This window comes from Microtus pennsylvanicus, chromosome 13 (assembly GCF_037038515.1).
Source record: "Microtus pennsylvanicus isolate mMicPen1 chromosome 13, mMicPen1.hap1, whole genome shotgun sequence".
Classification (NCBI taxonomy): Eukaryota; Metazoa; Chordata; class Mammalia; order Rodentia; family Cricetidae; genus Microtus; species Microtus pennsylvanicus.
In genome coordinates, this window is record NC_134591.1 from 50105533 (window position 1) to 50132321 (window position 26789).

The following is a 26789-nucleotide window of genomic DNA, read 5'->3' on the forward strand; positions in this document are numbered from 1 at the left end:
TGGTGGTGACACAGGACAGCCCGACATCCAGCTCTAATGCTTGTCTTGCTAGACACAGACCAGCAACTCGCTGTCAGTTCTGCCCTTTGGACTAGGCACCTACCCTTGGCTGTATCCTTGTTGTCTGTTGACTGACAGCAACTTCTCTATCCCAGGGCTTGTTCTTTGCCAGTGCTTTCTTTCTTATTTTAAAAATAAACACATATTTATTTTTTGTAAAAATAAAATAAAATAATAACTAAATAAAATTTGTATGTCTAAGATGTGCATGGTAGTGCACGCCTTTAATCCCAGCACTGAGGAGGAAGAGGCAGGTGTATCTCTGTGAGTTCGAGGCCAGCCTGGTCTATAATTTCAATTCCAGGACAGCCAAGGCTATGCAGAGAAACCCAGGCCCCCTAGAGACTATCTTTGCAGAGGATCTGTGTGTATCCTTTGTGGCTGATCGTGAGAAAAGAGCTTCTCAGTCAGCCATTTTCCAGCAGGGTACCCTAAAGGCTGTCTTCTCAGATACTCACATTTGAAACTTGCTCTCTTATACCTTGGCGCTCTCAGTGGGTGGTGTCTTGTTTCCTGTTGTGCTAGTGCAAAGTCTGAAGTGTCTCCATAATGGTGCTAGCCTTTAACTTACCGCTGCTTTGTCTCCACCTGCCCATTCTCATGTGAACTGGGTTCAGGTTCCTTTCCTTACTAAGATGCACAGTCTGTCCATAACTTTGACAGGGTTCACACCCTTTTTTGTTTTGTTTTTTTGCTAATATGTACATTTTTCTCATCTTTTCTCTCTCTCTCTCTCTCTCTCTCTCTCTCTCTCTCTCTTTCGCTCTCGCTCTCTCTGGGTAAATACTGTAAGCAATAACAATGGCATGGCTACTTTTTTGTATTGTCTTGAAATTTCCTCCTTGAACTTAGCTCCCGCCTCCCCACCTTTTTTCCCCCTTGAAACAGGGTTTCTCAGTGTAGTCCTGGATGTCCTGGAACTCACTTATACACCAGACTGGACTCAAACTCACAAAGATCCTCCTGCCTCTGCCTTCCAAGGGCTGGGATTAAAGGCGTGCGCCACCACTACTCACCATTAGCCCATTGATTTTTAAATTCAGTCTCGCTTCAGCTTTCAGGATATGATCAAAAGCAAGAACCAGATTCTTTGCCAAAATAGAATGTGAATGGCCTCCAGCTCAATTCTCAGCCCAGTCCTTCTCTCTGAATCCTCACAGAGAGAAAGGGAGGAGGAAGAGGAAGAGAGACAGAAGAGAGAAGACAGAGAGGAGAGAGTGAGAGAGAGAAAGAGAAGAGAGAGGAGAGAATAGAGAAAGAGAATGAAAGAAACCAAGGCTGATCTCAGAATTCAGATTTTCCTGCCTCAGCCTCTGGGGTGCTGAAATAATATCTGTGTTCCAGCACACCAAGCTCAAACATTTTTCAAGAGGGAATAGAAAAGTTTTGGGGTTTGTTTTCAGTAACGCAATGTCTTAGGGTTTCCATTGCTTTCAGCGAAATGCCAGGAGCAAAAACCAAGTTAGGGCAGAATGGGTTTTCAGCTTATGTTTCCACATTGCTTTGTTCGGCATGAAAAGAAGCCAGGACGAGAAGGAACTCGAGCAGGTCAGGAACCTGAGGAAGCTGAGGAAGAGGCCATGAAGGAGTACTGCATACTGGTTTGCTCCTTATGGCTTACCCAACCTCCTTTCTTATAAAACCCAGGACCACCAGCCCAAGGATGGAGCCACCCACAATGGGCTGGACCCACCCCCATCAATAACTAGTTAAGAAAATGCCTTACAGCTGGATCTTATGAAGGTTTCTTCTCAGTTAAGCTTCCCTCCTTTCAGATAACTGTGGTTTGTGTATCAGGTTGATATACGACTAGCCAGTACACACAATTAGCCAGTTATAGGGGCACTATTCATAATCCCAGCACTAAAGAGGCTAAGAAAATGTGGGCCATGTATTCAAGGTTAGCCTGAGCTACATAGCAAGCATGTCTCAAACAGACAAACAAAAGAAGGCCTCCGTCACGTGGGCAGGCATGGGCCACGTGAGATCTGTGTTTAAAATTAATAAAGTAAAAAAGAGCCAGGTGTGTTTTGCATGCAGGCTAGTAATCTAAACTCTTAGGAGGGAGAGGGAGGAGGTTCAGAATTTCAAGGCCAGTTCCAGAGCACGTTTGATGCCAGTCCAGTAGTACAGGAGAAGATGTTTTAAGGGGGTAAAAAAGGAAATATACACAGTATATTCTATATTTAACATAGTAATAAGTCTTATGGTCTTCAAAGAATTCAAGTTCAGATCCTTGCTCCCTATCTTGTAGTTATATGCACCAAAATATATTTAACCTTGTTTCATCTCCAGTCCTCATAGTAAAGTAGGAACAAAAATGGTGGCTATATTATACTATACATGTAGCATATAGCCATTAGTTAACTTAAGTCATACGATTATTGATTAGACAAACATTAAACATTCCATTCTTGTTACAACAATTGCCTATTTTTTATAGTGTTTATAGTGAATGTCTAGAAGCAAGAGTCAGAAAGACACTGTGATGCTTGATTTTAATTGCCAAACTCGAATGGGTTATAAAATGCCCAGAGCACCACAGGAGCACACTTTTGGGTGTGTGTAAATATTCCAGAGGGGATTAACTGGTGGGTAGGAACACTGACTGGCCCTGAATATAGGTGGCACTGACATGTGAACAAGCATCCTCGTGTTTCTGCCACTGTGGAACCACTGGGCACCAAGCTTCCTGTGATGGTGGACAGTATTCCCTCGAGTGCAGTGCTTAAAAAACGTTATTTCCATTGTCTTTGATGGTTCAGCAGTGAAGTGAGCTTATTCTACAGAGGACCCAGCTTCATTTCCCAGCGTGTATGTGACCGCTTACAGCCACTGTTATGCCCAAGTTTATTATCCCCAAAAGGAAACCGGATTCTGACAGATTCTGATGTAAAGCACAAGAGGGTTTTTAATATTCAAACTTGAGTTTGAACTATACCTCTACCACACCAATGCAGTGGGTGAGGGAAGTGCAGCCTGAACCCGGGAAGGGGGGAACTTTTAAAGGGGAAATGCCATAGTAAGGGGAGTTCATGTCCTGTCATCCTGGGATTGGGTAAGGAGGGCATAGGGCAAGGTAGTCTCTGAAACCATTGGTCAGGTTTTAGACACAAAAGCCCTAACAAAGAGCCATTAATATCTGACAAGGTATCTTCAAGGGCAGGCTGCCTCCTAGGAACATCTGAACCCCGTTAAGGTTTATGTCCCTGCTCCCTAGCTCCTTAATTGGCTATTTTCAGGGTATCCATCCAAATTGCGCTATCACAGCACATATCTGAGCTGAGATCCCCCCTCATTATGTGGCTTAAGATGATGCCCCCTCTTTAAAATGGAGTCTGCAGAGTCAGGTCCTCACACCACCATTAACTCCAGTTAGGGGATCCCAATCCCTCTTCTAGACTTCACAGACACCAGACGTGCAAGTAGTGAACAGACATACATCCAAGCGAAACACTCAAACATGTAAAGAAAACATCCTGAAACAAGACAGTTCCATTTTTCCTCCTGTTGAGGACTGCTTGCTTTTGGAATAAATAAGAATCACTGTGGAGCCTGTTAAAATCTCCAGGCCTCCTCCAAAGAGATTCTGATGCTCCAGGTCAAGTAGAAGATCAGAACTATGGGTTTTAGACATCTCTGGTTTTATTTTTGAGGTACAGGCTCTCTCTGTGTAGCTTATAGACTGGCTTCTCCTATAAGGCTTTTTCTTGCTTAACATCCCAAATGCTGGGTTTACATGTGTACACCACCATGCCTGGTCTCCTCAGGTAATTCTTTGTTTTTGTGTTTTTGTTTGTGTCTGAGACAGGTGTAGACCTGGATGGCCGTAATTCACTGTATAGACCATGGTGACCTGGAATTTGTGACTGTCTACCTGTCTCCAACCCTGAGATATCAGGCTTTGTTTTCCTCTCTGATTCCCTAGCTGATTTTTATTCAAATAACAGACAAAATACACCTCCTCAGTTTGTGGGCTCCATGTCACACTTGGTTAATAAATAGCTTTTACTGGGCGGGTGAGCTGCTTCAGACGTAAAGGCGCTTGCGGTCAAGCCCAGAAACCTGGGTTTGATTTCAGGGACCCACATGGCAGAGTGAGAGGACCGAGGCCCAAATTCTTCTGACCTCCACATGTGCACTGTGGTACTGCAGTGTCTTCCCCCAGCACAATAAATAAGAATGTGTCGAACAAAATAGCTTCTCCGAAAACTGAAAAATAAATATCATAGAACACAAAATAAGAAAGCAAAACAAAACCCATTTATTTACTTTGCTTTTTTTTTTTTCTTGGAGACAGGATCTTACTATGTAGCTCTGGCTGTCCTGGAACTCACTCTGTAGACTACGCTGTACTCAAACTCATAGAGATCCACCTCCTGAGTGTGCCACCACTGCCCGGTTTATTCGTTTACTTCTTGTATTTTCACTTTTTTGTCTATGTTTCTCTGGATTTAAAATGGATGACTACTTGGCGAACACTTCTGGTTGTAAAATTTAATATTTTGTTTTTGTAACCTTAAATTTTTGGTATGGTACTCTTTTTTTTTTTCAAGACAGGGTTTCGATGCCACTTTTTTTTTTTAAGTATTTATGTACATTGGTGTTTGACCTGCATGTATTTCTGTGTGAGGGTGTCCAATCCCATGGAACAGGTGTTACGGACAGTTGTGACTGACACGTGGGTGCTTGGAATCGAACCTGGGTCCTCTGGAAGAGCCTCCATTGCTCTTACCCACTGAACCATCTCTTTAGCCCCCTGATGCCACTTCTTAGGAGATGTTCAATAAAGGCACATAGATGTTTTTGTTTTTTGGGAATTCAGGTTATTTTTTTCTCTGAAGACTCTGGTAGAACTAGCATAAGCAAAAAAATTTTTTTGAGACAGGGTTTCTCTGTGTAGCTCTGACTGTCCTGGAGTTTGCTCTGTAGACTAGGCTGGCCTCGAACTCAGAGAGATCCTCCTGCCTCTGCTTCCCAAATGCAACACCACCACCAGGCCAATAACTTCATTTTGAAGAAGAAAGGATCTTTTATAAAACCTCCAGAATGCGTTAGGCCCCAGTGATTAGAGAGCACAGCACCATGGAGAAGCTGAGTCGGTTCCTCGCCCTCCCTGCCGAATTCCTCCAGGCTTGTAACTTTTTTCCTCTCACTTTCCAATATGAATGTAAAAAATGGCTTCAGTCAACTGTTCCTGATTTACACAGATTCTATTGTAGAAAGCACTAGTATGGAGGGAGGGTGGAATTAATCCAATTCTACATTCCTGGGAAAGCAGCCATGAGTAGCATATTGGGTAAAGTTCTGTCTTTTGATTGTGGTAAGAGGCAGCGTTGTGTGTAGGGTGCTTCTGTGGGTGCTTCTAGGATTCTCCATGGGTGGAGGTAGACATGGGGTGAGTGGTGGGTTCATCATGCTTGCGAAAGCATCTCACAAATGTTGCATGTTTCAAGTGAAAAGCAACAATACTGAAAAAGACAAATGGACCCCACCCAATTGGATACATTAAAAAATGGTTTATCTTGTATAGAATCCTTATAATAAGTTCTCAGAAAAAGTGATCCTGAATCATTATCCCATCCCGCCACCTCCCCCACCCCACCCTCAGGCAGAGTTTCTCTGTGTAGCGTTGGCTGTCCTAGAGCTCTGTCTACCAGGCTGGCCTCGAACTCAAAGGCGTCTGCCACCTCTGCTTCCCAAGTGTTGGAATTAAAGGTGTGCACCACCACTGCCCAGAGATCTTGTGCTTCCTTCCTTCCTTCCTTCCTTCCTTCCTTCCTTCCTTCCTTCCTTCCTTCCTTCCTTCCTTCCTTCCTCCCTCCCTCCCTCCCTCCCTCCCTCCCTTTTCTTTTTGACAGGGTTTCTCTGTGCAACAGTCCTGGCTGCCCTGGAACTTGCTTTGTATACCAGGCTGGCCTTGAACTCACTGAGCTCCATCTGCCTCAGCGAGTGTACCACCACTGCCCAGCGTGCTTTTATTCTTAATTATGCATATACCAACCAATAGCCTGCAGTCTTTTATTTTTAAGACTTTTTTTTTTAAAAAAGGATTATTTGCCACATGTATGTGACCATGTGTACCCTTGGAGGTCAGTGTTAGAAATATTTTCTTTTCTTTCTTTTTTTTTTAATTTTTTTTCGAGACAGGGTTTCTCTGTAGGTTTTTTTTTTGGCTCCCGTCCTGGAACTAGTTCTTCTAGGCCAGGCTGGCCTCGAACTCCCAGAGATCCGCCTGCCTCTGCCTCCCGAGTGCTGGGATTAAAGGCGTGCGCCACCACCGCCCGGCTAGAAATATTTTCTAACAAGAGCTCCGCGTCGACGCAAAAATCTCTGTCAAGCCGAATTAAAAGATAGGAACAGGACTGGATGGGACATTGCCTGTTGACCTTTTGGGGAGTAGTTTAAATAGATTTGAGGAGTGGTCCTGACCTCTTCTGGGGAGGGGTCAAGGTTTGGAGGGCTACTTCCACCCCTTGACCCTCCTCAGGGAGGTGTCAAGGTGCAAGGGGTACAGGGGCGGGGCTCCCAAAGGTGGAGGCCAGAGACCAGGATTTACAGTCAGAAGAAGGCATCAGATCCCCTGGAATTGGAGTTCTGTAGATGGTTGTGAATCATCAGGTGGGTTCTGGGAACTGAACTTGTAAACTTGTATCCTCTGCAAAAATAACAAATTCTTTTAAACATGCAGCCATTTCTCCAGCCCCTTTAGAGTCTTGAGTGGTCAATTTTAATCAGCAGTGAATATTTAGCTCATTTATAAAGCACCTTTTTTTTTTTTAATGGTGCTGAGATTTAAACCCAGGGCTTCACATAAGCTAGGTAAGTGCTCTACTACTGAGCTACAATGCAGCTTGATAATTTTTAGACTGCATGTGTGTGTATGTACGTATGTATGTATGTGTGTGTTAACAATATGTGAGGCCATGAGGGACATTGGAGGATCACAGGCTTTTGAACCAGTCTTGCACTTTAATTTTCTCTGTCACTCAGTGACAGTATGGTTACCTGGTCTCTGTGAAATGAGAATAATCCTTATGATGAATGATTTGAGAATCAAATGGCATGCAATAGATAAAGCTCTCAGACTTAGTGTAATCTCTGCCCCAGATCATGCCTTTGCAGTTGGTTTTCTGCAAAAGGGATGGGTGGCTGAAGAGCGATGAATTGCTGTTGTGTTCTTTAGATTGTAGTCTATGGGGCTGGAGGGAGGACTCAATGGTACAGCATGTGGTGTGCTTGCACATGATCTGAGTTTGGTTCCCAGTACTCAGATGATGGGTCCTAGTTGTCTTAGGTTTCTACTGACCAAAAACGACCTGGGCAGGAAAGGGTTTGTTTCAGTTTACAGTCCTACATCATAGTCTATCACTTAAGAAAGCCAGGACAGGAACTCAATCAGGGCAGGAACCTGAGGCAGGAGCTGATACAAAGGCCGTGGAGGGGTGCTGCTCATTGACTTGTTCTCCATGACTTTCAGTATGCTTTTTATAGAACCCAGGACCACCTGCCCAGGGATGGGACCACCCACAATAGTCTGGGCCCTCCTACGTAGTCAGTAATTAAGAAAATACCCTATAGACTTGCCAACAGGTACATTTTTATGGAGGCGTTTTCTCAGTCGAGAGTACTCTTTTTCAAGTGAGTCTAGCATGTATCAAATTGATATAAAACTAGCCAAGACAAGCTAACTTGGTGGTGGTACACCTTTAATCCCAGCACTCAGGAGGCAGAGGCAAGCAGATCTCTGTGAGTTCCAGAACAACCAGAGCAGCTATAAGGAGAAACCCTGTCTCAAAATACAAAAACAAAACAAGATTAAAAAAAAAACCCCAAAAACAAAACAACAACTTAGCTAGGACAACAACCATCATAACTCCAGTTTCAGGGGCTCTAAAGCCCTTTTCTGACCATTGTGGGTACCAGGCAGGCACACCATACACATACATACATGCAGGCAAACACTCATATACATGGAATAAAATAGATAAATATTGAAAATAAATTTTTTGTTTTGTTTTTTGAGACAGGGTTTCTTGTCCAGGCAGTGGTGATGCATGCCTTTAATCCCAGCACTCAGGAGGCAGAGGCGGCAGGTGGATCTCTATGAGTTCAAGGCCAGCCTGGTCTACAATAGCTAGTTCCAGGACAGGCTCCAAACTTACAGAGAAACCCTGTCTCAGAAGAAAAAAAAAAGGAAGGAATGAAAAAGAAAACCCAAACAAACAAAACCCCAAATGCCTATCTGGGCAAGGTGAGATAGGGTTTCTCTGTGTAGCCCTAGCTGTCCTGGAGCCTACTCAAACTCAGAAATCCACCTGCCTCTCCTTCCCAGAGTGCTGGGCTTAGAGATGTGTGCCAACACAGCCTGGCTTAAAAATATTTTTTTAAAAGATGTAGTCTATGATCTTTACGTACAGCTTGCCTTTGTGTATGTTTTGAAAGAGAAGACATAGAAGCATTATTTAGATCTGAAAATCAGAGGTAGAATGCAAAAGGAAGTAAACATTTTTGCATTGAGTTTTTGTTAGTTTTCATATAGTCATCAATGATTTTAGTAAAATAAGTTTTGTATTTTTTCTGTAGTGTCACACTGGAAAAGAAGTAAAACTGAACAAAAAAAAAAACTATGAGTGGAGTTCCTCTTTAAAAGAAGAAGTAATTCTTGAGATTATGGATCGGAGCAAGCGGAACTCAATTGCAGGATTTCCCCCACGTGTGGAGCGTCTGGAAGAGTTTGAAGGAGGTGGTGGAGGGGATGGGAACACTATCCAAGTGGGAAGAGTTTCTTCATCTTCATATCGTGCAATTATTAGTGCCTTTTCCAGACTGACGAGTTTGGATGACTTCACCCGAGAAAAAATAGGATCTGGGTTCTTCTCTGAAGTGTTCAAGGTGAGTGGTGATGTCTCATCTTCTTTCCTAGGACTTTCGTGATGGTCAGAACCACTGCAGAGTTAATAGTTGTTTATGGTGTGTTCTCTGGTTCTTCTTGCTTTTTTAAGATAGGGGTTCTCCATGTAACCCTGACTGGCCTTGAACTCCTAGAGATCCACCTGCCCCCACTTCTGAGTGTTGATTATAGGTGTGTAGCACCACACTTTCACTGATTCTCCTGTTCAACCTTTTGTGTGCTGGGATTTCATAGACTGTGAACTACCAGGTATGATTTAAGCTATTTTGAGAGACCTCATTCATGTAACTTCTACTTGTTTTTTTTTTTTATTGTTACAATGTTGGCAATGAAATCCAGGGTCTTGTCCATGCTGGGCAAACATTCTGCCTCTGAACCACCTATAGTCCCCCTTCCCTGTGGGGTGCATGTGTGTATATGTACATAAGCGTGCAAGCATGCGTGTTCTGGCTAGCCTCACACTTACTGTATAGACAGGGCTGGCTTTGAACTTACATTGACTCAACTCTGTTTCCTAAGTGCTGTGGTTACAGGACTGCACTACCATATATGACAGTCCCATGTCTTAAAATATTATTTTTGTCTTTCATTGAGCATTTAATTTCAATATAATTAAATATATTTATCTTTCATTTAATTTTATGTGTATGGCTATTTTGCTTGCATCAGATTGCCTGGGTTATAGACAGCTGTGAGCTGCCCTGTGACTGCTGGGAATCAAATCTGACTCCTGGAAGAATAGCAGGTGCTCTTAACTGCTGGGCCATCTTTCTAGCCATAAACTTAGTTTTTAAAAGTTGGGTTCATATGTACTTTTGTTTGAATATGGTTTGTGCCTTCCAAAATGTTTGATAAAGTTTAATCAAATCCATTGTAAAGTGTTACTTCATCTGTGGTGTTTACAGTATTTCTTTCTTTTCTTTGTGGAAGAGTCTGGGGCGTGAACATGGGTCCTTTTTGTTGTTTTTTTGTTTTTTCAGGACAGGATTTCTCTGTGTTATAGCTCTGGTTGTCCTGGAACTCAACTTGTAGGGCAGGGTGGCCTCAAACTCACAGAAATCTTCCTGGATGTGGATCCAAGGGGGCAGAGGCAGGTGAATCTCTGTGAGTTCCAGGCCACCCTGGTCTAACAGTTCTAGGACAGCCAAGGTTACACAGAGAAACCATGTCTTAGAAACAAACAATAAAAACCCCAAAACTCCTGTTTTGTTAAGAATGCTTTTTTTAAGATTATTTATTTATTATGTATACAACATTCTGCCTCCATGTAAGCCCACATACCAGAAGAGGGCGCCAGATCTCATTACAGATGGTTGTGAGACACCATGTGGGTGCTGGGAATTGAACTCATGACCTCTGGAAGAGCAGCTAGTGCTCTTAACCACGGAGCCATCTCTCCAGCCCCAAACATTTTTATTAATTTTTTTTAATTTATTTTGTATACAATATTTTGTCTGCATATATGCCTGCAGACCAGAAGAGGGCACCAGACTTCATTACAGACAGCTGTGAGCCACCATGTGGTTGCTGGGAATTGAACTCAGGACCTTTGGAAGAGTAGGCAATGCTCTTAACCGCTGAGTCTTCTCTCTAGCCCTAAGAATGCTTTTTATTAAGAAAGGATTGGTGGATAAGAACAAAGAATATTGAAATAAAATGTTTGAAAATACAAAAATGAAACCCATCACTGAGTATGTAGGCATTGACAGAGGGTGTAAAACAGCAAGGATGGGTGTTGGAGCTGGGGATGCATCTCAGTGATAGAGTGCTTGTTTAGTATGCACAAGGTCTTGGCTTTGATTTCCAGCACTCAGCGAAAAATCAAATGAATATTGGAATTTTTCCAACTGCCTTTTCAGAGTCTGGGATGTAGTAATTAATTTTATGCCCTATCAACCCATCACCTGGGTCATGAGCTATCAGATAGTTGGTCAGATATTACTCTGGATGTGTTAGAGTGTATTTTAAATTGAATTAATGGACTGAGTTAGGTAGAGTAGCCCTCTTAATATGGATAGCCTTCAACCAATCAAGCCTCAACCCTTTGGCAAGAGAGAAGTTCCTGCCTGAGTGATGAGCTGAGATATATGTCTTTTCCTGGCTTTGGACTGGAGATGAAAATGGAGCTCTTCCAGGCTTTGAGCCTATAGCTGTTTGGTGAAAAACACTATTTTAAGCAAGAAACACAGAGTAAGGACCCATAGGGGCTCAAATCATGAAAACTCTCATCGTTTATTTTTACCTTGCTTCTTAGTTTTCTGTGTCCTGGTTTCTTGTATTTGTTTGTTCACTCTGGAGGAGGTAGCTACTGGGGGATGAAATCCTGGGAGGGTATGTCTCCAGGGAACCAAGGACTTCATACTTAGGCTCCAGCTCCTGGTTTTCGTTTCTCAGACTGGCCTCATTCTTGCTATGTAGCCATGGATGAGTTTGAACTCTTGATCCTCTTGCCTCTACTTCCCCAGGGGTGGGATTACAAAATTGAGCCGCCAAACCTGGCTCATTTTTTTTATATGCAATCATTTATGAGGCATTTATTCATTATTTATGTATACTTGAAAGAAGTATTGTATACAGTGTTTTCTGTTCTCTGTTAACAAGATTATGAAAAGAGGATCTAAAATATTTATGAATCAAAACACAGCTGGGTTACACATGAAATATAATAAACACTAAATTTATATGCAGCTGTGTTATAATAACAGAGATGGTTTTAACTCATGTTTTTATTATCAAAACAATTTAGCTCATTTCACGAAGAAACAAACCAGTGTTGGGTTATGAAAACCCAAGTCTGTTATTTTTAGTCTGTCTTAGTGTTTTTGTTTTTTGGTGTTTTTTTTTTTTTAGTTCCCTAATTTCTCATTTTCTGTGCCTGAGTGTTGAAGAGCTAACAACTTGAGGAGATGTCAGCAGTAGATAGGCTAGAGGACCATCAGTTCTTAATAGACACTAAACTGAAACATCTTTCAGGTAGTTGCTGCCCCCTGGGAATCCATCAGTGTGATCAGCAAGTGTGATGTTATAGCATGGTTGGTCAAGTAGGAGTGTGGTGAATACCCAAAGACCACAGTGATGATGTTGCGTGCAGTGTTAATTTATTTTTGATGGCTGCTTTGTGCTACAGTGGCCAAGCTGAGCAGCTACTGGAGACCACAAGGCCTCGGAGCCCTATTGTTATAATTGCTGTCTGACCCCAAACAGAAAGTTTGCCAACGCATGATCTGATAGCTGTTGTGTATGGCTGAGTGGAACTTAGAGTTTAGTTTTGATTATAAAGTACTAATGAGTATAGAACCTTAAAGGTCAGGGTAAATGAAACATCAGTGACCAGGAAAAGAAGTATTTGACTTCAGATACAAGCTACACAGGCAGCTTAATGACCTTCAGTTGCCCTAGGGAGAAGGAACATGAAAAAGGGAGGGCAAATGGTGGCCAGCTCTGCTGTCATGTGCCTTCATCTCCGCCCAGCACTCAGGAGGCAGAGGCAGGTGGATCCTGAAGAGTGTAGACTTATGTGTGTTCTTCTAAAACAATTCACTTTTAGAATTTAAGATCCTGCAGACATCCTTAACAATAGGCCTTCCTTAGTTATGTCACCTGCTTAGGTTAGACTGTCTGCTCTACAGAAGTAACTGGCTCTCCAAAAGTACTGAATAGCTCAGACTGTGGACTTATACCTTCTCTGCTTTCCCGTGTTTGTTTCTGTCTCATCAGTATCTAGCACAGCTCTGTCACCTAGAGAAAACCCATTAGGTATTTGTTACGTGAGAGAAGAAGTTTATGTATTCATTTGTTTATTTGTGTGTGTGTGTGTGTACATTGACACAATAGAGAATCCAGAGATTCACTGTCTGGATTTGGATTTCATCTGCCACTATAAATGTTTTAACATTGGTCAAATAATTTGACTCTGCTTCCATTTCTTTATCTGTAAAAGTGGAAATTTGAAATAGTACTTATGTCAGATGGCTCAGCCAGCAAAGATGCTTGCCCCCGATTCTGGCAGCCTGAGTTTCACCTCTGGTATTTCCATGATGAAAGGAGAGAATTAGCTCCTGAAAATTGTCCTCTAATATGCACACATGGGCTGTGGCTGCCCCTCCAGTAAATACATAAATGTAACTAAAAAAAATTAAAAAGCAAAAGAACTAATACTTATCTTATGGAGTTGAAGATATGCTAAGGTAAGATATGTAAAGGACTTATAATAATGTCTGTCTATAACAGCCTATTTAAGAGTCGCTTGTTAATTCTTTCATATACCTAAGAGCTATTCAGTTCTTCGTGCTAGATACCAAGTTAACTTTTATACATTATCTTGTTTAATATTAACAAAAATCGTGTAAGTATTCTACTTCCATTTTTTTAAAAAAAATATTTTTATGTGTGTATGTGTGTGTAAGTGTGTACCACACGTGTGGATACCCTAAGGAGGACAGGAGAGTGTGTCAGATCCTCTGGAGCTGGAGTTATAGGCAGTTAGTTGTAAACGACCTGACATGGATGCTAGGATCAAACTTGTTTAGCCTCTGAGCCATATCTCCAGCCCCCACACTTCCATTTTTAATGAAGAAACTGAGGTTCAAAGATGTTTACTGTCTTGTCAGGTACTTGCTGAAACTAGAGTTTGAATCCCTGGGAGTGGGAAGATGCTCAGTGGGAAAATACTTGGTGTGCCAACATGACGATCTGAGTTTGGATCACCAGAACCCACGTGAAATGCTGGGCATGGTGGCCACACTTGTTTCTCCAACTCTTAGGGGTAGAAACAGGAGGATCCTGGTGGGGGGGGGGCTTGTTGGTTAACCAATCTACCCCAAAAGACAAGCTTTAGGTTCAGCGGCAGTCCCTGTCTTAAGAAATCAGGTGGAGCCTGGTGGTGGTGGCACATGCCTTTAATCCCAGCATTTGGGAAGCAGAGGCAGGCAGATCTCTATGAGTTTGAGGCCAACCTGCTCTACAAAGTGAGTGCAGGTCAGTCAGGGCTACACAGAGAAATTCTGTCTTGAAAAACAAACAAACAATATCCTACAATAACAACACCCCCCCACACACACAAAAAAAAAAGGAAAGAAATAAGATGGAAGAGTTGGAGAGATGTCTCAGTGGTTAAGAGCGCTTACTCCTTTTGCAGAATACCTGGGTTTGGTTCCCAGCACCTACATGGTGGTTTACAGCCATCTGTAACTCCAGTTCCAGAGGATCCAGTATCATCTTCTGGCCTCCACAGGCACTAGGCATGCACACAGTGCACATATATCCGTGTAAGACAAACATTCACACACATAAAATAAATCTTGAAACAAAATAAGTAGAGAAACAGTTGGAATTCTGACCTCCATGTGCATATATCTGCATAACACGAGCACACACACACACACACACACACACACACACACACACACACAGAGTCTCTCTGCACCTTGATATTAAGAAAGAATTCTGATTTTTTTCTGTTAGTATTTTTCTAGACTGGCAATACAAATGCCAACTTGAAAGGAGCAGTAAACTTACAAGCTAAAAGAACCCAGTGCTTGCCATCTGGTCCTGAAATACTGATTTATTCATGTTTCCGGTTATGCATTTATTATTTAACACTTATAGCTTGTCATGCAACCTCTGTAGCATTCTCAACAGTTGTGTTTTAAAGAAAGCAAGGAAACATTTTTTTTTTTTTTGGTTTTTTCGAGACAGGGTTTCTCTGTGGTTTTGGAGCCTGTCCTGGAACTAGCTCTGTAGACCAGGCTGGTCTCGAACTCACAGAGATCCACCTGCCTCTGCCTCCCGAGTGCTGGGATTAAAGGCGTGCGCCACCATCGCCCGGCTGCAAGGAAACATTTTAACACACAAATATTCTTCTATGATTTTTTTTGTGGTTGGGAAGGTGGTTTTATTTGAAGGTGTGAGGGCTTTGTGCATACTAATATGCCTTCTACCACTGGACATACACCCTTAGCCGGAGGATAAGTTTTTATATTCTCTGGTAGCTTTGTCTCATAATTTAGATACCAGGTTTAAAACGCTGGTACTGGACCTAAGATGTAGGTTGGTAACATGCTTGCCTACCATTTATAAGGTTCCAACCCAAACACCCATAAAGAAGGGGTATAGTGTATACCTATAATCCTAGCACTTGGGAGGTAAAGGCAGGAGGATTAGAAAGTCAAGGTCATTCTTTGCTATATAATATGTTTGAAGCTAGTCCGGGCTACTGGGCTTTTTTTTTTTTGTTTAAGTTTTTTAAAACAGGGTTTTTCAAGTAGCCCTGGCTGCCCTTGAACTCACTGTGTAGACCAGGCTGGCCTGGAACTCACAGAGATACTCCTGCCTCTGCCTCCTGAGTGCCCAACTGATTACTTTTTTAAAAATTAAAAAAAAAGTTTTTCTATACTTTTTTGAGTTCTTTGTGTACTCTAGATATTAACCATCCATCAGATGTATATCTAGCGAATATTTTCACTCAGTTAACTATTTCCTTTGCTGTAGAGCATCTGTAAATTTCTCATGGTCCCATCTGTCTATTGCTGGTCTTATTTCTGGAGTGGAGTCCTGTAGAAGGGAGCTGTGGGCTGTGTTCCTGCCACCCAGCTCCTGGCTGCCTGGCTAGCTTATGCCCCGAAATAACACACACAAACTGTATTCATATAAACACTGCTTGGCCCATTTCTATTCATGTGTGTAGCACCACGAGGTGCGCTTAACCAGGAAGATTCTAGCCTACGTCCATCCTGCGTCGGAGCTTCATCGCATCTGCCTCAGAGAGCAGAGCTATGGCGTCTGAGCTCACTTCCTCTTCCTCCCAGCATTCTGTTCTGTTTACTCCAACCACCTATGTTCTAACCTATCAGGCCAAGCAGTTTCTTTATTAATTAACCAATGACCTTCCTCCATCAGGGTCCTGTTTAGAAAGTTTCACCTATTAGACATTTCAGACAGACCACTTTCTGAGGTTTTTTGAGATGTGCATGCCAAGGTGGGCATACCAGGGCTCGTTGAGGAACCACGCGAAGCGTGGCCAGAGACATCTCCAAATCCCAGAATCTCCTTGAGCAATGCTAGTATGTGTCTTAGCTTGTCTGCCTCCTCATATCCAACCAAGCACCTCAGAATTGAGCTGCCTCAAGTAGCCAGAGAATAAGTAACCCTCAAAATCCAGGAAGAACAAGTGTAGAAAACCGTACTGTTATTCTGCAGTAAAGCAGTGGTGTTTATCAGTTACCTGTGGAAGTGAAAAAGTTTTTAAGCGTGAGAAACAGTTGAGGAAGAGCATTAAGGTTGTTCAATCTATCCTTGCTGTGACCAAACACCAGGTGGAAGCAACCTAAGAGAGGAAGGCCTTATTTCCCTCATAGTTTCTGAACATTAGGACTATTGTCTATGCTGTACTGATCTGGGCTTGTGGTAAGGCAGAACCTCAAGGGATAGGTGTGTGTGTGGGGGGGAGGCTTCTTTATCTTGTAACCTACAGGAGAAAGGCAGGAAGGGGCCAGGGACAAGGTGCCTCTGAGGAACCAACCTTAGCCACCTAGTTCCTCCAGCTAGATCCACCTCCTGAGATTTCTAGAACCTTCTCACAATAACACCAGCTTAGGAGCAAGCCCTCACACACGGACCACTGGGGAGAAACAGTTCATATTCGAACTAAGAGTATGGACAAGAGAACTGAAGCAACAGGATTGAGCCTTTGGAAGTTCCTTTATTTGGGAGAAGAAGGAAAAGAAATTTGCAAGAGAGGGCTGGGCAGATGGCCCAGTGGGTAAAGTGCTTGCCAGGAGAGTGTGAGAACTGAGTTTGGATTCCCAGAAGCCACAGAAAACCAGATGTTAGTGCGTAATCACAGTGCTTCTGCAATAAGATGGGAGGAGATGAGAGGAAATCCCCCCAGCTGTTGGGCCAGCTAGCCTGATGCATACACATAAAGATTTGTTTTTGTTTTATATATATGTGTTTTGTGAGACTGGGTCTCACTATATAGCCATGACTGGCTTGGAACTCACTATGTGGACCAGTTTGACCTCAAACTCATAGAGATCCACCTGCCTCTGCCTTTCATGTACTAGGTTTAAATGTGTGTGCCACCACACCTGGCCACACAAAGATTTAAAAACAAAAAGAAAAATGAAGTAGCACGACATACAAGTAGGAATCAGAAATAGGTTCTGTATTCTTTGGGAAGTTGCCAGGTCTACCATAAATTTCAGTGAGCTTGCGGTATTTAAATTTTTTTTTCCTTGGGGCTGGAGAGATGGCTCAGTGGTTAAGAGCACTGACTGCTCTTCCAAAGGTCCTGAGTTCAATTCCAGCAACCACATGGTGGCTCACAACCATCTATAATGAGATCTGGTGCCCTCTTCTGGCCTACATGCAGGATACTGTATAAATAAACAAATAAATAAATAAACAAACCTTAACATTTTTTCTTTTTAAAAATGAGTGTCTGTGTGTGTGTGGTGTGTGCGCGCGTGTGCATGCACACATGCCGTGGCACACAATTAGAGGTCAGAAAATAACTTTCAAGAGTTGGTTCTGTATGGGTTCCAGGGATCAAATTCAAGTGGTCAGACTTGACAGACGTGCCTGGCCTGTGATGGTCAGTCTTTATGGTTAACTAGAATCAGCTTGAAAATACAAACCTCTGAGTGTCTGTGAGGTTTTTCCTGAGTGATTTAGATGAGGAGGAAAAGTTCACTTTGAAATGTGGGCAATACCATCCCGTGGGCTGAATAAAAGGGTAAAGTGAGCTCAGCCAGAGCATTCCTCCCTGCATCTCTCCCTCCTGACTGCAGATGCCATGGACTGGCTGCATGCTCACACGTGATGTTGCCTTCATGATGGACTGTACTCTCGAACAAAATAAATTCCTCCTCCCAAAATTGCTTCTTGTTAGGTATTTGGTCTTGTTAGGTGTAAGGTGAGTAACTAATATAGGACTAAAGATACATTGCAGGGGTTTTCGAAAGAGAAAATGAAGAGGAAAAAGAACATACCTTGTGCCAGGCGGTGGTGGCGCACGCCTTTAATCCCAGCACTCGGGAGCCAGAGGCAGGCGGATCTCTCTGCGTTCGAGGCCAGCCTGGTCTACAATAGCTAGTTCCAGGACAGGCTCCAAAGCTACAGAGAAACCCTGTCTCGAAAAACAAAACAAAACAAACAAACAAACAAAAGAACATACCTTGTTTGTACCGTATCACTTAGTCGCACATGGGAGGCAGAAGCAGAAGGATCAAGGTTCAATGTCATGTTCCCCAATGTAGCAAATTGAAGTCCCATCCTCAACTGCATTAGTCCATGTCTGTAAAAAGGATGGTTATGGGAAGATGGCTTCGTTAGTAAAGTGCCTGCCCTGCAGTCCTGAGGACCTGAGTCTGGATCTCCACCATCAGTGTGAAAAGTTGGTGTAGCTGGACATGTCTCTAATTTTAGCACTTGGAAGGTGGAAGTGGACTGATCCATGGAATCTTTCTGGCTAGCAAGCCTAGCCATTGGCTTCAGGCTCAAGGGCAAATCCTGTCTTAAAATATAAGGTAGACCGAAGAAGAAACCTCTTGCCTCCACATGTGTATGTATGTACTCATGAAAATGTACGTATGCTACACCATACAACCCCATCACACACAAATGAGTTAACCATTGAAAAGCCAGAGAGGAATAAGATGGTAACAATGTAATGCTTTTTAGGGTCTGCTTTTACTTTTTTTTTTTTTTAGTTTTCTGAGATAGGGTTTCTCTGAAACTTTGGAGCCTGTCCTGGAACTAGCTCTTGTAGACCAGACTGACTTGAACTCACAGAAATCCACCTGTCTGTGCCACCCGAGTGCTGGGATTAAAGGTGTGTGCTACCACTGCCCAGCCATTTTTTTAGGGTTTCAAACCTTAGAAATGGTCTTGTTCTATATTGGCTAGTTTTTGTCAACTTGACCCAAGCTAGAGTCATCTGGAAAGAAGTAACCTCAATTGAGAAAATGCTCCATCAGATTGGTTTTTAGGGAAGTCTGTGGGGCATTTTTTTGATTAATGACTGATGTGGGAGGGCCCAGCCCACTGGGGATGCCACCTGTAGGCAGGCGGTCCTGAGTTGTATAAGAAAGCAGACTGGGCCAGGAGGAGTAAGCCAATAAGCAAGCAGTATTCCTCCATGACCTCTATGTCAGTTCCTGCTTCCAGGTTTCTGCTTCAGCACCTGCCCTGACTTCCTTTCATGCTGAACTCCAACTGTAGCTAAAATAAGCCTTATTCTCAGGGGTGGAGGGGTGGGGGTTGAGCCACAATGGCCTTCATAGGCTCAGATATTTAAATGCATTGTTACCAGTTAGTAAAACTGGGAAGTATTAAGTATTAGGAAGTGTGGCCTTGTTGAGGTGTGGGCCAGGCCCAGTCTGTCTGTCTCTCTTTCTGCCTCCCTCCCTCCCTCCCTGCTGGTCAGTTGTAAAGCAGAGCTCTCAGCTACTGCCCCAGCACTGTGCCTGTCTGCTTTGTGCCCCATGGTCATGGACTAAGCAAGCCTCAGTTCAATGCTTTGTCTTATAAGAGTTGCCTTGATTATGGTGTCTCTTCACAGAAACAGAGCACTGATTAAGATACTCCCCAAGTTGCTTTTGGACATGGTCTTTATCACAGCAAAAAAGAATTGATTTTCGCTTAATAGTTTTTGAGTCTATCATGGTTGGGAGGCATGGGAGCAAGCAGCAAGCATGGTAGCAGGATCAGAAAGCTAAGTGCTTACTTCGTCAACCACAAGCATGAAGCAGAGAAGGTAAACCTCGAATGGCAGGAGACTTTAAACTCTCAACTGTGGTGTGCCTCCTAATCTTGCCCAAACAGCACTATAGTCTGTAGATCAAGTGTTGAAATACTTGAGTCTATGGGCAGTATTTATTCTCTTTCAAACCACTGTGGAAGGGTAGACAGCGATCAGAGGTAATAAATTTTACTTGAAAAATTTAAAGTCTGGATGAATTTTTAAAAATGACTTGTTTATTTATTGTGTATACAGTATTCTGCCTATATGTTTGAATGCAGGCCAGAAGAGGGCACCAGATCTCATTACAGATGATTTTGAGCCACCATGTAGTTCCTGGGACTTGAACTTGGGACCTCTGAAAGAGCAGCGCCAGTGCTCTTAACCTCTGAGCCTTCTCTCCAGCCCCTACTTAAATTTTATTTTTGCTTGTCTGGTTTTAGATCTAATAATTCTCTCCTAAAATTAGTTTTTGGCTTGTTGAATAGTTTTATAGTACTCTGTGAATGGTTTATTTCCTGCTTCATAATTCTGCCTTTGTCTTTATACTTATTTGGGGTTATTCTGTATTTTCTTAGTGTTTGAAGGTGACCTTTAACTCATTTTGTTGTTCTTTTTGATACAGGGTTTCATATAGCCCAGACTAGCCTCAAAATCCTGGAAGTTTTTCTCTTCCTGTTCCTTCTTCCTTAGTCCAGGATTATGGGCATGCACCGTCATACTGTGTGTGTTCCTTTGTGTGTACTTGTGTATAGAGGGCAAAGGTCATGTTAGGTGTCTTCAGTTACTCTGTACCTTATTGTTTGAGACAGCATCTCTCTTTCTCTCTCACTGAACTTGGAGTGATTGGCTGGTTGACAAGCCTCAGAAGTCCTCCTGTCTCATTCTCCTCTGCTCTTGGATTACAGGTCCTCAGTGCTTGTGCAGCAAGTCTACTGACTAAGCCACTGCTGGCCCTCCATTTTTGGTTTGTTTTCTTAGTGTGATTCTGGAATTGAATCCAGAACCTCAAGAATGCTAGACAGTTTGGATTTAAGAAAAAACAAATAAACAACAACCCAAACAGTCTTGAGATATAGCTCAGTACTTACCTAGTATACAGAAGACTCTGTCTGGGTTTAAGTCTCAACATCACACAAACTGTTGTAATTCTATTACTTGCACTTGTGAACTGGAGGCAAGAGGTCAGGAGTTCATTGCCAGTCTCAACTACATAACAAGTTTGAAGTTAATGTTAATCCCAAGACCACCAACCAAAATCATCATGGTCAAATTAATTATAACAAGCAATTAATTAAAGCAAGCTTTTTTGTGTACACGAGCTGCCTCCCCTTAAGCCAAAAATACACTTTGTACTTGTATCTGATGCTCTGATAGGAAAGACTAAATAAATTACCCTGGATATAAAAGCTACCCATGGAGTCTGACACAGGTGTGCTACCTTGGGCTCATCTGCCTGTTGTGGCCAGATGCTCTGAATTGGTCACCAGCTTGGAAGCATGCTCTGAAATAACCAGAATTTGGGGCTGGGAATATATCTGAGTGGTAGAGTGCCTGGCAAGTATGAGGCCCTAAGTTCAGTTTCCAGCACTGAAAAGAAATGAGTATGTGTTAAAACCATTCAAGGTAGATTTATTTTTTTTTTAACATAAGAGAGTCAGATCAAACAGCTCTGTCTTATTTTTTCATCTGTATGAATAACTGGCAAGTTACTTGAGTTTTAGAGAGCATATGGATGGTGCTTATGCAGGACCATCCTGTACCTTGTAAGATGACTTTGGTCAAGCATCTCTGGCCAGCAGCACTCCTCAGCCCTGGTCATTCTTATAACCAGAAGACTCTCCTGAAAACTGTGAGCACACCTCCCAAATGAGTTCTTATCATCTCTGGAAAATGACTGCTTTGAACTGTATTTTGTTTGATATTAATGTTTCTATACCAACTTTCTGTATATTTATTGTACTCTCATTGTGACTTCTTGACTAGAAGTACAAGCAGCCTATTTATTTATTTTGATTTTCTGAGACAGAGTCTCCATATGTAGCCTTCGCTGTTCTGGAACTTGCTCTGTAGACCAATATGACCTTGAACTCCCAGAGATCATCCTGCCTCTGCAACCCAAGTGCTGGGATTAAAGGTTTGAACAACTATGCCTGGCTTCAAATTAATCATTTCCAGAAAATACCTTTTGTATGTGTAATCAGCCGCTAATAAATGTTAATTTAAATTTAAGATAATTTTTCATATGCTGTTCACAGTTGAATATTGCCCACCCCGCTTTGTTATCTCTTATGCCCATGAACTGGGGATCAAGCTCAAGGCCTGAGCTTGCTTAGTGTGCAACTGTACCACTGAGTGATACTCCTAGCTCCAAACTTGAGTAGTTTTCTTTGTACTTTGTTTTTAAATATGGTTAAAATGTCAATATACATGAATGATATTCATGAATATTGTAGTTGAACTAAAGTTTCTCCTCTATTAACTATCCCTGCTTTTTACAATTATTTATTTGTTTGTGTGTGGGTATGCACTCTGTCTGTACATGGTGCACATGTGGAAGTGAGAGGACAATTCAAGAAAGTCATTTCTCTCCTTCCACCCTGAGGGTCCAAAGGAACAAGCTCAGATATCAGTTTGGTGGCGAGTGCCTTTACCTGCCAAGCCATCTCAGCAGACTTAACTGTCACTTTATTTGCTTCTCAGTGAGTTTGAGGCCAACCTGCTCTACAAAGTGAGTTCCCGGACAGCCAGAGCTGTTACACAGAAAAATGCTGCTTCAAAAGAACGAGAGAGAGAGAGAGAGAGAGAGAGAGAGAGAATTTGACAATATTCAGTTTTTGTGTAGTCACCACCAGTATTTAACTTTAGATTATTTCATTTTATTTTTTAATTAAAAAAATTATTTTACGTCCTGGCCACAGTTTCCTCTCCCTCCTCTCCTCCTAGCCTTGCCCCCTAATTGGATTAATTTAAATAGTCTCCATGCCCTGTGCTTCCTCTTTCCCCACAGACCCAAGCAATCACTACCTACTTGCTGCTGAAGTCAATGAGAATATATATATAGAGAGAGAAAGTAGAAAGAACACAAGATCCTTGTGGCATTTGCCTATAATCCCAGCACTTGGGAGACAGAGGCAGGAGAATCTCTGTGAGTCTGAGGCCTGACTAGTCTTCATAGGGTGTTTCAGACCAACGAGGGCTAAGTAGACCATGTCTAAAAGAAGTCAGCCAATCATATGGATTAGTATTGACCAGTATCACTTGTTGCCATTGAGGCTGCAAGTATAGTTTAACGGTAGAATACATGTGAAAAGTCCTAGTTTTGCTTCCTGGCACTGTAAGAAAATGAATAAATAAAAAGGTAAATAGGCCTGAGGAGATGGCTCATCAGATAACGGCACCCCACATGGTGAAAGGAGAGAACTGGCCTCTGAAAGCTGTCTTCTGACTTCCACATGTGCGCGTCTGTTGCCTCCCCCCCATGCATACACTAAATAAAGAAATTTAAAATCAGTGAAAGCCAGGCATGATAACATATTGAATTTGAAGATAGCCAGAGCTACATAGTAAAACTGTCTTTAAAAAGTGGGGGTTGGCATAAGTGGTTAAGAGTGCTCATTATCCTTATAGAGACTGGGGTCAATTCCTGGGACTCAAAATGATTCCTACTCCAGTTTCAGGAGATCTGAGACCTCTTCTGAACTCTTCAAACACCAGCTATGCACATGATATATTCATGCAAGTAAAACACTCATACAAGAAAATAAATATACCTTTAAAATGTTTTTTTGATTTTTTTTTTCAAGACAGGGTTTCTCTGCGGCTTTTGGAGCTTGTCCTGGAACTAGCTCTGTAGACCAGGCTGGTCTCGAACTCACAGAGATCCGCCTGCCTCTGCCTCCCGAGTGCTGGGATTAAAGGCATGCGCCACCATCGCCCGGCCTAAAATGTTTTTTTGAGAGAAACTCTATTATGTGACTCTGGCTGTCCTGGATATGTAGACCAGGCTGGCCACAGAGAGATCCACCTGCCTCTGCTTTTTGAGCAGTTGGATTAAAGGTATATACAACCTAACCAAAATAAACCTTAAAGAAAGAGCAAACAAGCAAGAAAGCAAGTAGCAGTTCATCTTTAACTCCAGCACTTGGGAGGCAGGGGCTGGCTTATCTGTAAATTTAAGGTTATGTTGGTCTAGAGCTGTGTAGTGAAACCCTGTCTTTAAAACAAAAGCAAATAAAGGCAGGGGGTGAGGGGGTGGGGGGAGAAGACAATTTGCTTATCCCTGAATGTTACTTGTTTTATTATCCAATATCCTTTTTTGTTTGTTTTGTTTTGTTTTCCGAGACAGGGTTTCTCTGTGGAGCCCTGACTGTCCTGGAACTCGCTCTGTAGATGGGGCTGGGCTCAGACTTAAGAGATTCACCTGCTTTTGTCTCCCAAGTGCTGTGTAAATATTCTTAGATCAGAGTGTGCTGGGCGGTGGAGGGCAGCCTGGAAAGGAAAAGAAAATTCAGAGTGAACCAAGATATGGTGGCACCTGCTTGTAGTTCAGTACTCCCTGCAAGTTGGAGACCATCCTGTGTTCTGTGATGAGTCCCAGTCCACTCAAGACTCAGTTTCAAAAATGATAGCAAGAATCTCAAGAGTAACAGTCTTCAGATGGGAGGGGGAAAGTGACAGTAGAGGAGAACCCCACTAAAACATGGATGTTTTCTGTGAAGAGTGCTGGAAAAATACTGCCGTTGAGATCTTTGTATATAAAGATCTCCTTTAACTTATCCATGCAGAATCTAGAAAGGAGAGCCACTTCTCTTTCATCAATCACGGGGTACACGACAACAGTATCAGTGATGCGCTAAGAAGGGAGTTGGCTTCCAGATCTCTAGGAGGATCTAGATGAGGGGAAAGTCTGCCAGCCTTTGCCTTTGGCCTTCTATGGCTTCTGTAGCTTTCCAACTCTTCTCTTCTGCTGTGGCCACCGCAAACCATTGATGCTTTAAGTACAAGATAAGCTGTGCCATGTCCCGTGTTAGTGTTACTGTTATTCCACTGCGCCTTTAGAGGGTGAAGACTAAGTGGATGTAAAGAAATACTCCTGAAGTTCACAGAATGGCAATAGCTTTGTTTTGCAAGCCCCTATTGTATCAGTTCTGAAATTAGATTTAAAAACTTAGGTTTATTGATACTGTGTTTATGTGTGTACAACTTGTGGGAATGTGTGCTTTCCTTCCTCTGTGTGGGTCCTTGAGATTGAATTCAGATCACCAAGTTTGGCATTAAGCATCTTTACCCACTGAGTCACCACACTGACCCAGAATTTATTCTTTTTTAAAAGATTTTGTTTTCACTTATGTGCATCTGTGTCTGTGTATGGGTATGCACATGTGCGTGCAGGCGCTCATGGAAGCCAGAGGCATCAGATCTTCCTGTTGGTTGTGAGCCACCCAACACAGAGCCTGGGGACTGAATCTGCCTCTGCCTTCCTAGTGCTGGTACTAAAGGCGAGCACCACCACTCCTGGCCTAATGTGACAGTTTTTTTTTTTTAAATAAAACCTATGAAGTATATGAGGAATATAATTTCCATCAATAAAATGAAGTGAATTCTGTAGTGGGCATCTGCTTCTAGAAATAGACTTTCCATTGTGTTTATGGATAATACTGTAAGTGGTATGATCCATGTTTATGGTATCCAACTTTATAGTATTTATATTATTATCAAGTGTTCTGGGTTGTGCTACTACAGTATATGCTCTAAAAGAGTCACTGATCTCCTTCTATGTGTAACTTCTCTCCCTGACCCCCACCTTGTCTGTGAGAGCATGCATTGTGCATGCTCATGTGTCTAGCACACTAGGGTTAAACACAGGACTTTGTGCGTGGTGCGTACAATACTCTACCCTTGAGCCATGTCCAGCCCTGTTTTTGTTCTCTTAGAGATACATTTTTATGGCGCCCAGTGTAAATTGAAAATGTGTCATTCTCGTGCCTTAGAAAGTGTCTTATAAAGACAGTTTATAGCTCACTGTTACATAAGGCTTACTCATTTCTTCCCTCCCCCCCCACATAAAAATCGACAGAAGGGACTGTTTCCTTCTAGTGTCCTAAAGTCACCAATGTTGGCCTTAAGGAAGTAGCCTAAAAAAGTCCTCATAGGTGTGGTGGTTCCTGCCTATAATTCTAGCACTTGGAGGCTGAGTCAGGAGGTTGCGTGGTGCTATAGTTAGGCAAGCTACAGAGTTGAGTTCCCGGCCATTCAGAGATACATAACCTAATCACATCCTTGTTGCATGTGATGTCAGGCGCTTGTAATCCAACCAGGAGGATAAGGTATTCAGTTCATCCTCAGATGTATGGGAAGTTTGGGGCCAATCTGGGCCTGTGTCCCAATTCTCCCCATACCTCTCCCCCAAAAAACCATTAAAGCAAAAACAAGCAAGATATGATTAATATTACATTTCTGGCCAGCTAGGAATAGAACAATTTTGGTTTTGGATGAAATAAATTTATCTTGATTAGTGGAGTGAGACAAATGTAATTTTTTGTTAAGACAATATCTCACTATGTAGCCCAAGCTGGCCTTGTGTTCGCATTTATTTATTTTACCTAAGCTGGCACTAAAACATCCTGGTATGCTCTACATGTAGAGACTCTGATATCATATATAGCTGCCGCCCTTAACATTCTTACTCTTACTTCCTAGGTGCGACACAGAGCTTCTGGTCAGGTGATGGCTCTCAAGATGAACACGCTGAGCAGTAACCGAGCAAACCTGCTGAAAGAGATGCAGCTCATGAATAGACTCTCTCATCCCAACATCCTCAGGTAATGGATTTTCAGTCTCCCCAGGATCGGTAAGAGACATTATTGGAGGCTTGCTACAGGAGTACTTTATCTTGCAGTCCGTCTTGCCTGGGTTTAGCTAGGCTCTTGGTCTTTTTCTATTAAAACTTAATTTCCTATAATTAACACGTATTTAATAAGGCAACTTCCCCTCTCAAGTTGCTTTATTCTCACCAGAATGTTAGTACTAGCTCATTATAATAATTGTTTCCTACTGTGATTAGTAATTTGT

General features: G+C 42.5%; 1 protein-coding gene across 1 annotated transcript in view; it reads left to right on the plus strand.

Moving 5' to 3' along the window:
• Tesk2 (testis associated actin remodelling kinase 2) overlaps nucleotides 1-26789 on the plus strand; it is a 105560-nt gene that overhangs the window by 25611 nt on the left and 53160 nt on the right. Inside the window, exons 2-3 of the mRNA XM_075946416.1 lie at nucleotides 8647-8955; nucleotides 26418-26539. Of these exons, the coding sequence (XP_075802531.1) occupies nucleotides 8734-8955; nucleotides 26418-26539 (344 nt within the window). The 5' untranslated portion in view covers nucleotides 8647-8733. The remainder of the gene's footprint in view (nucleotides 1-8646; nucleotides 8956-26417; nucleotides 26540-26789) is intronic.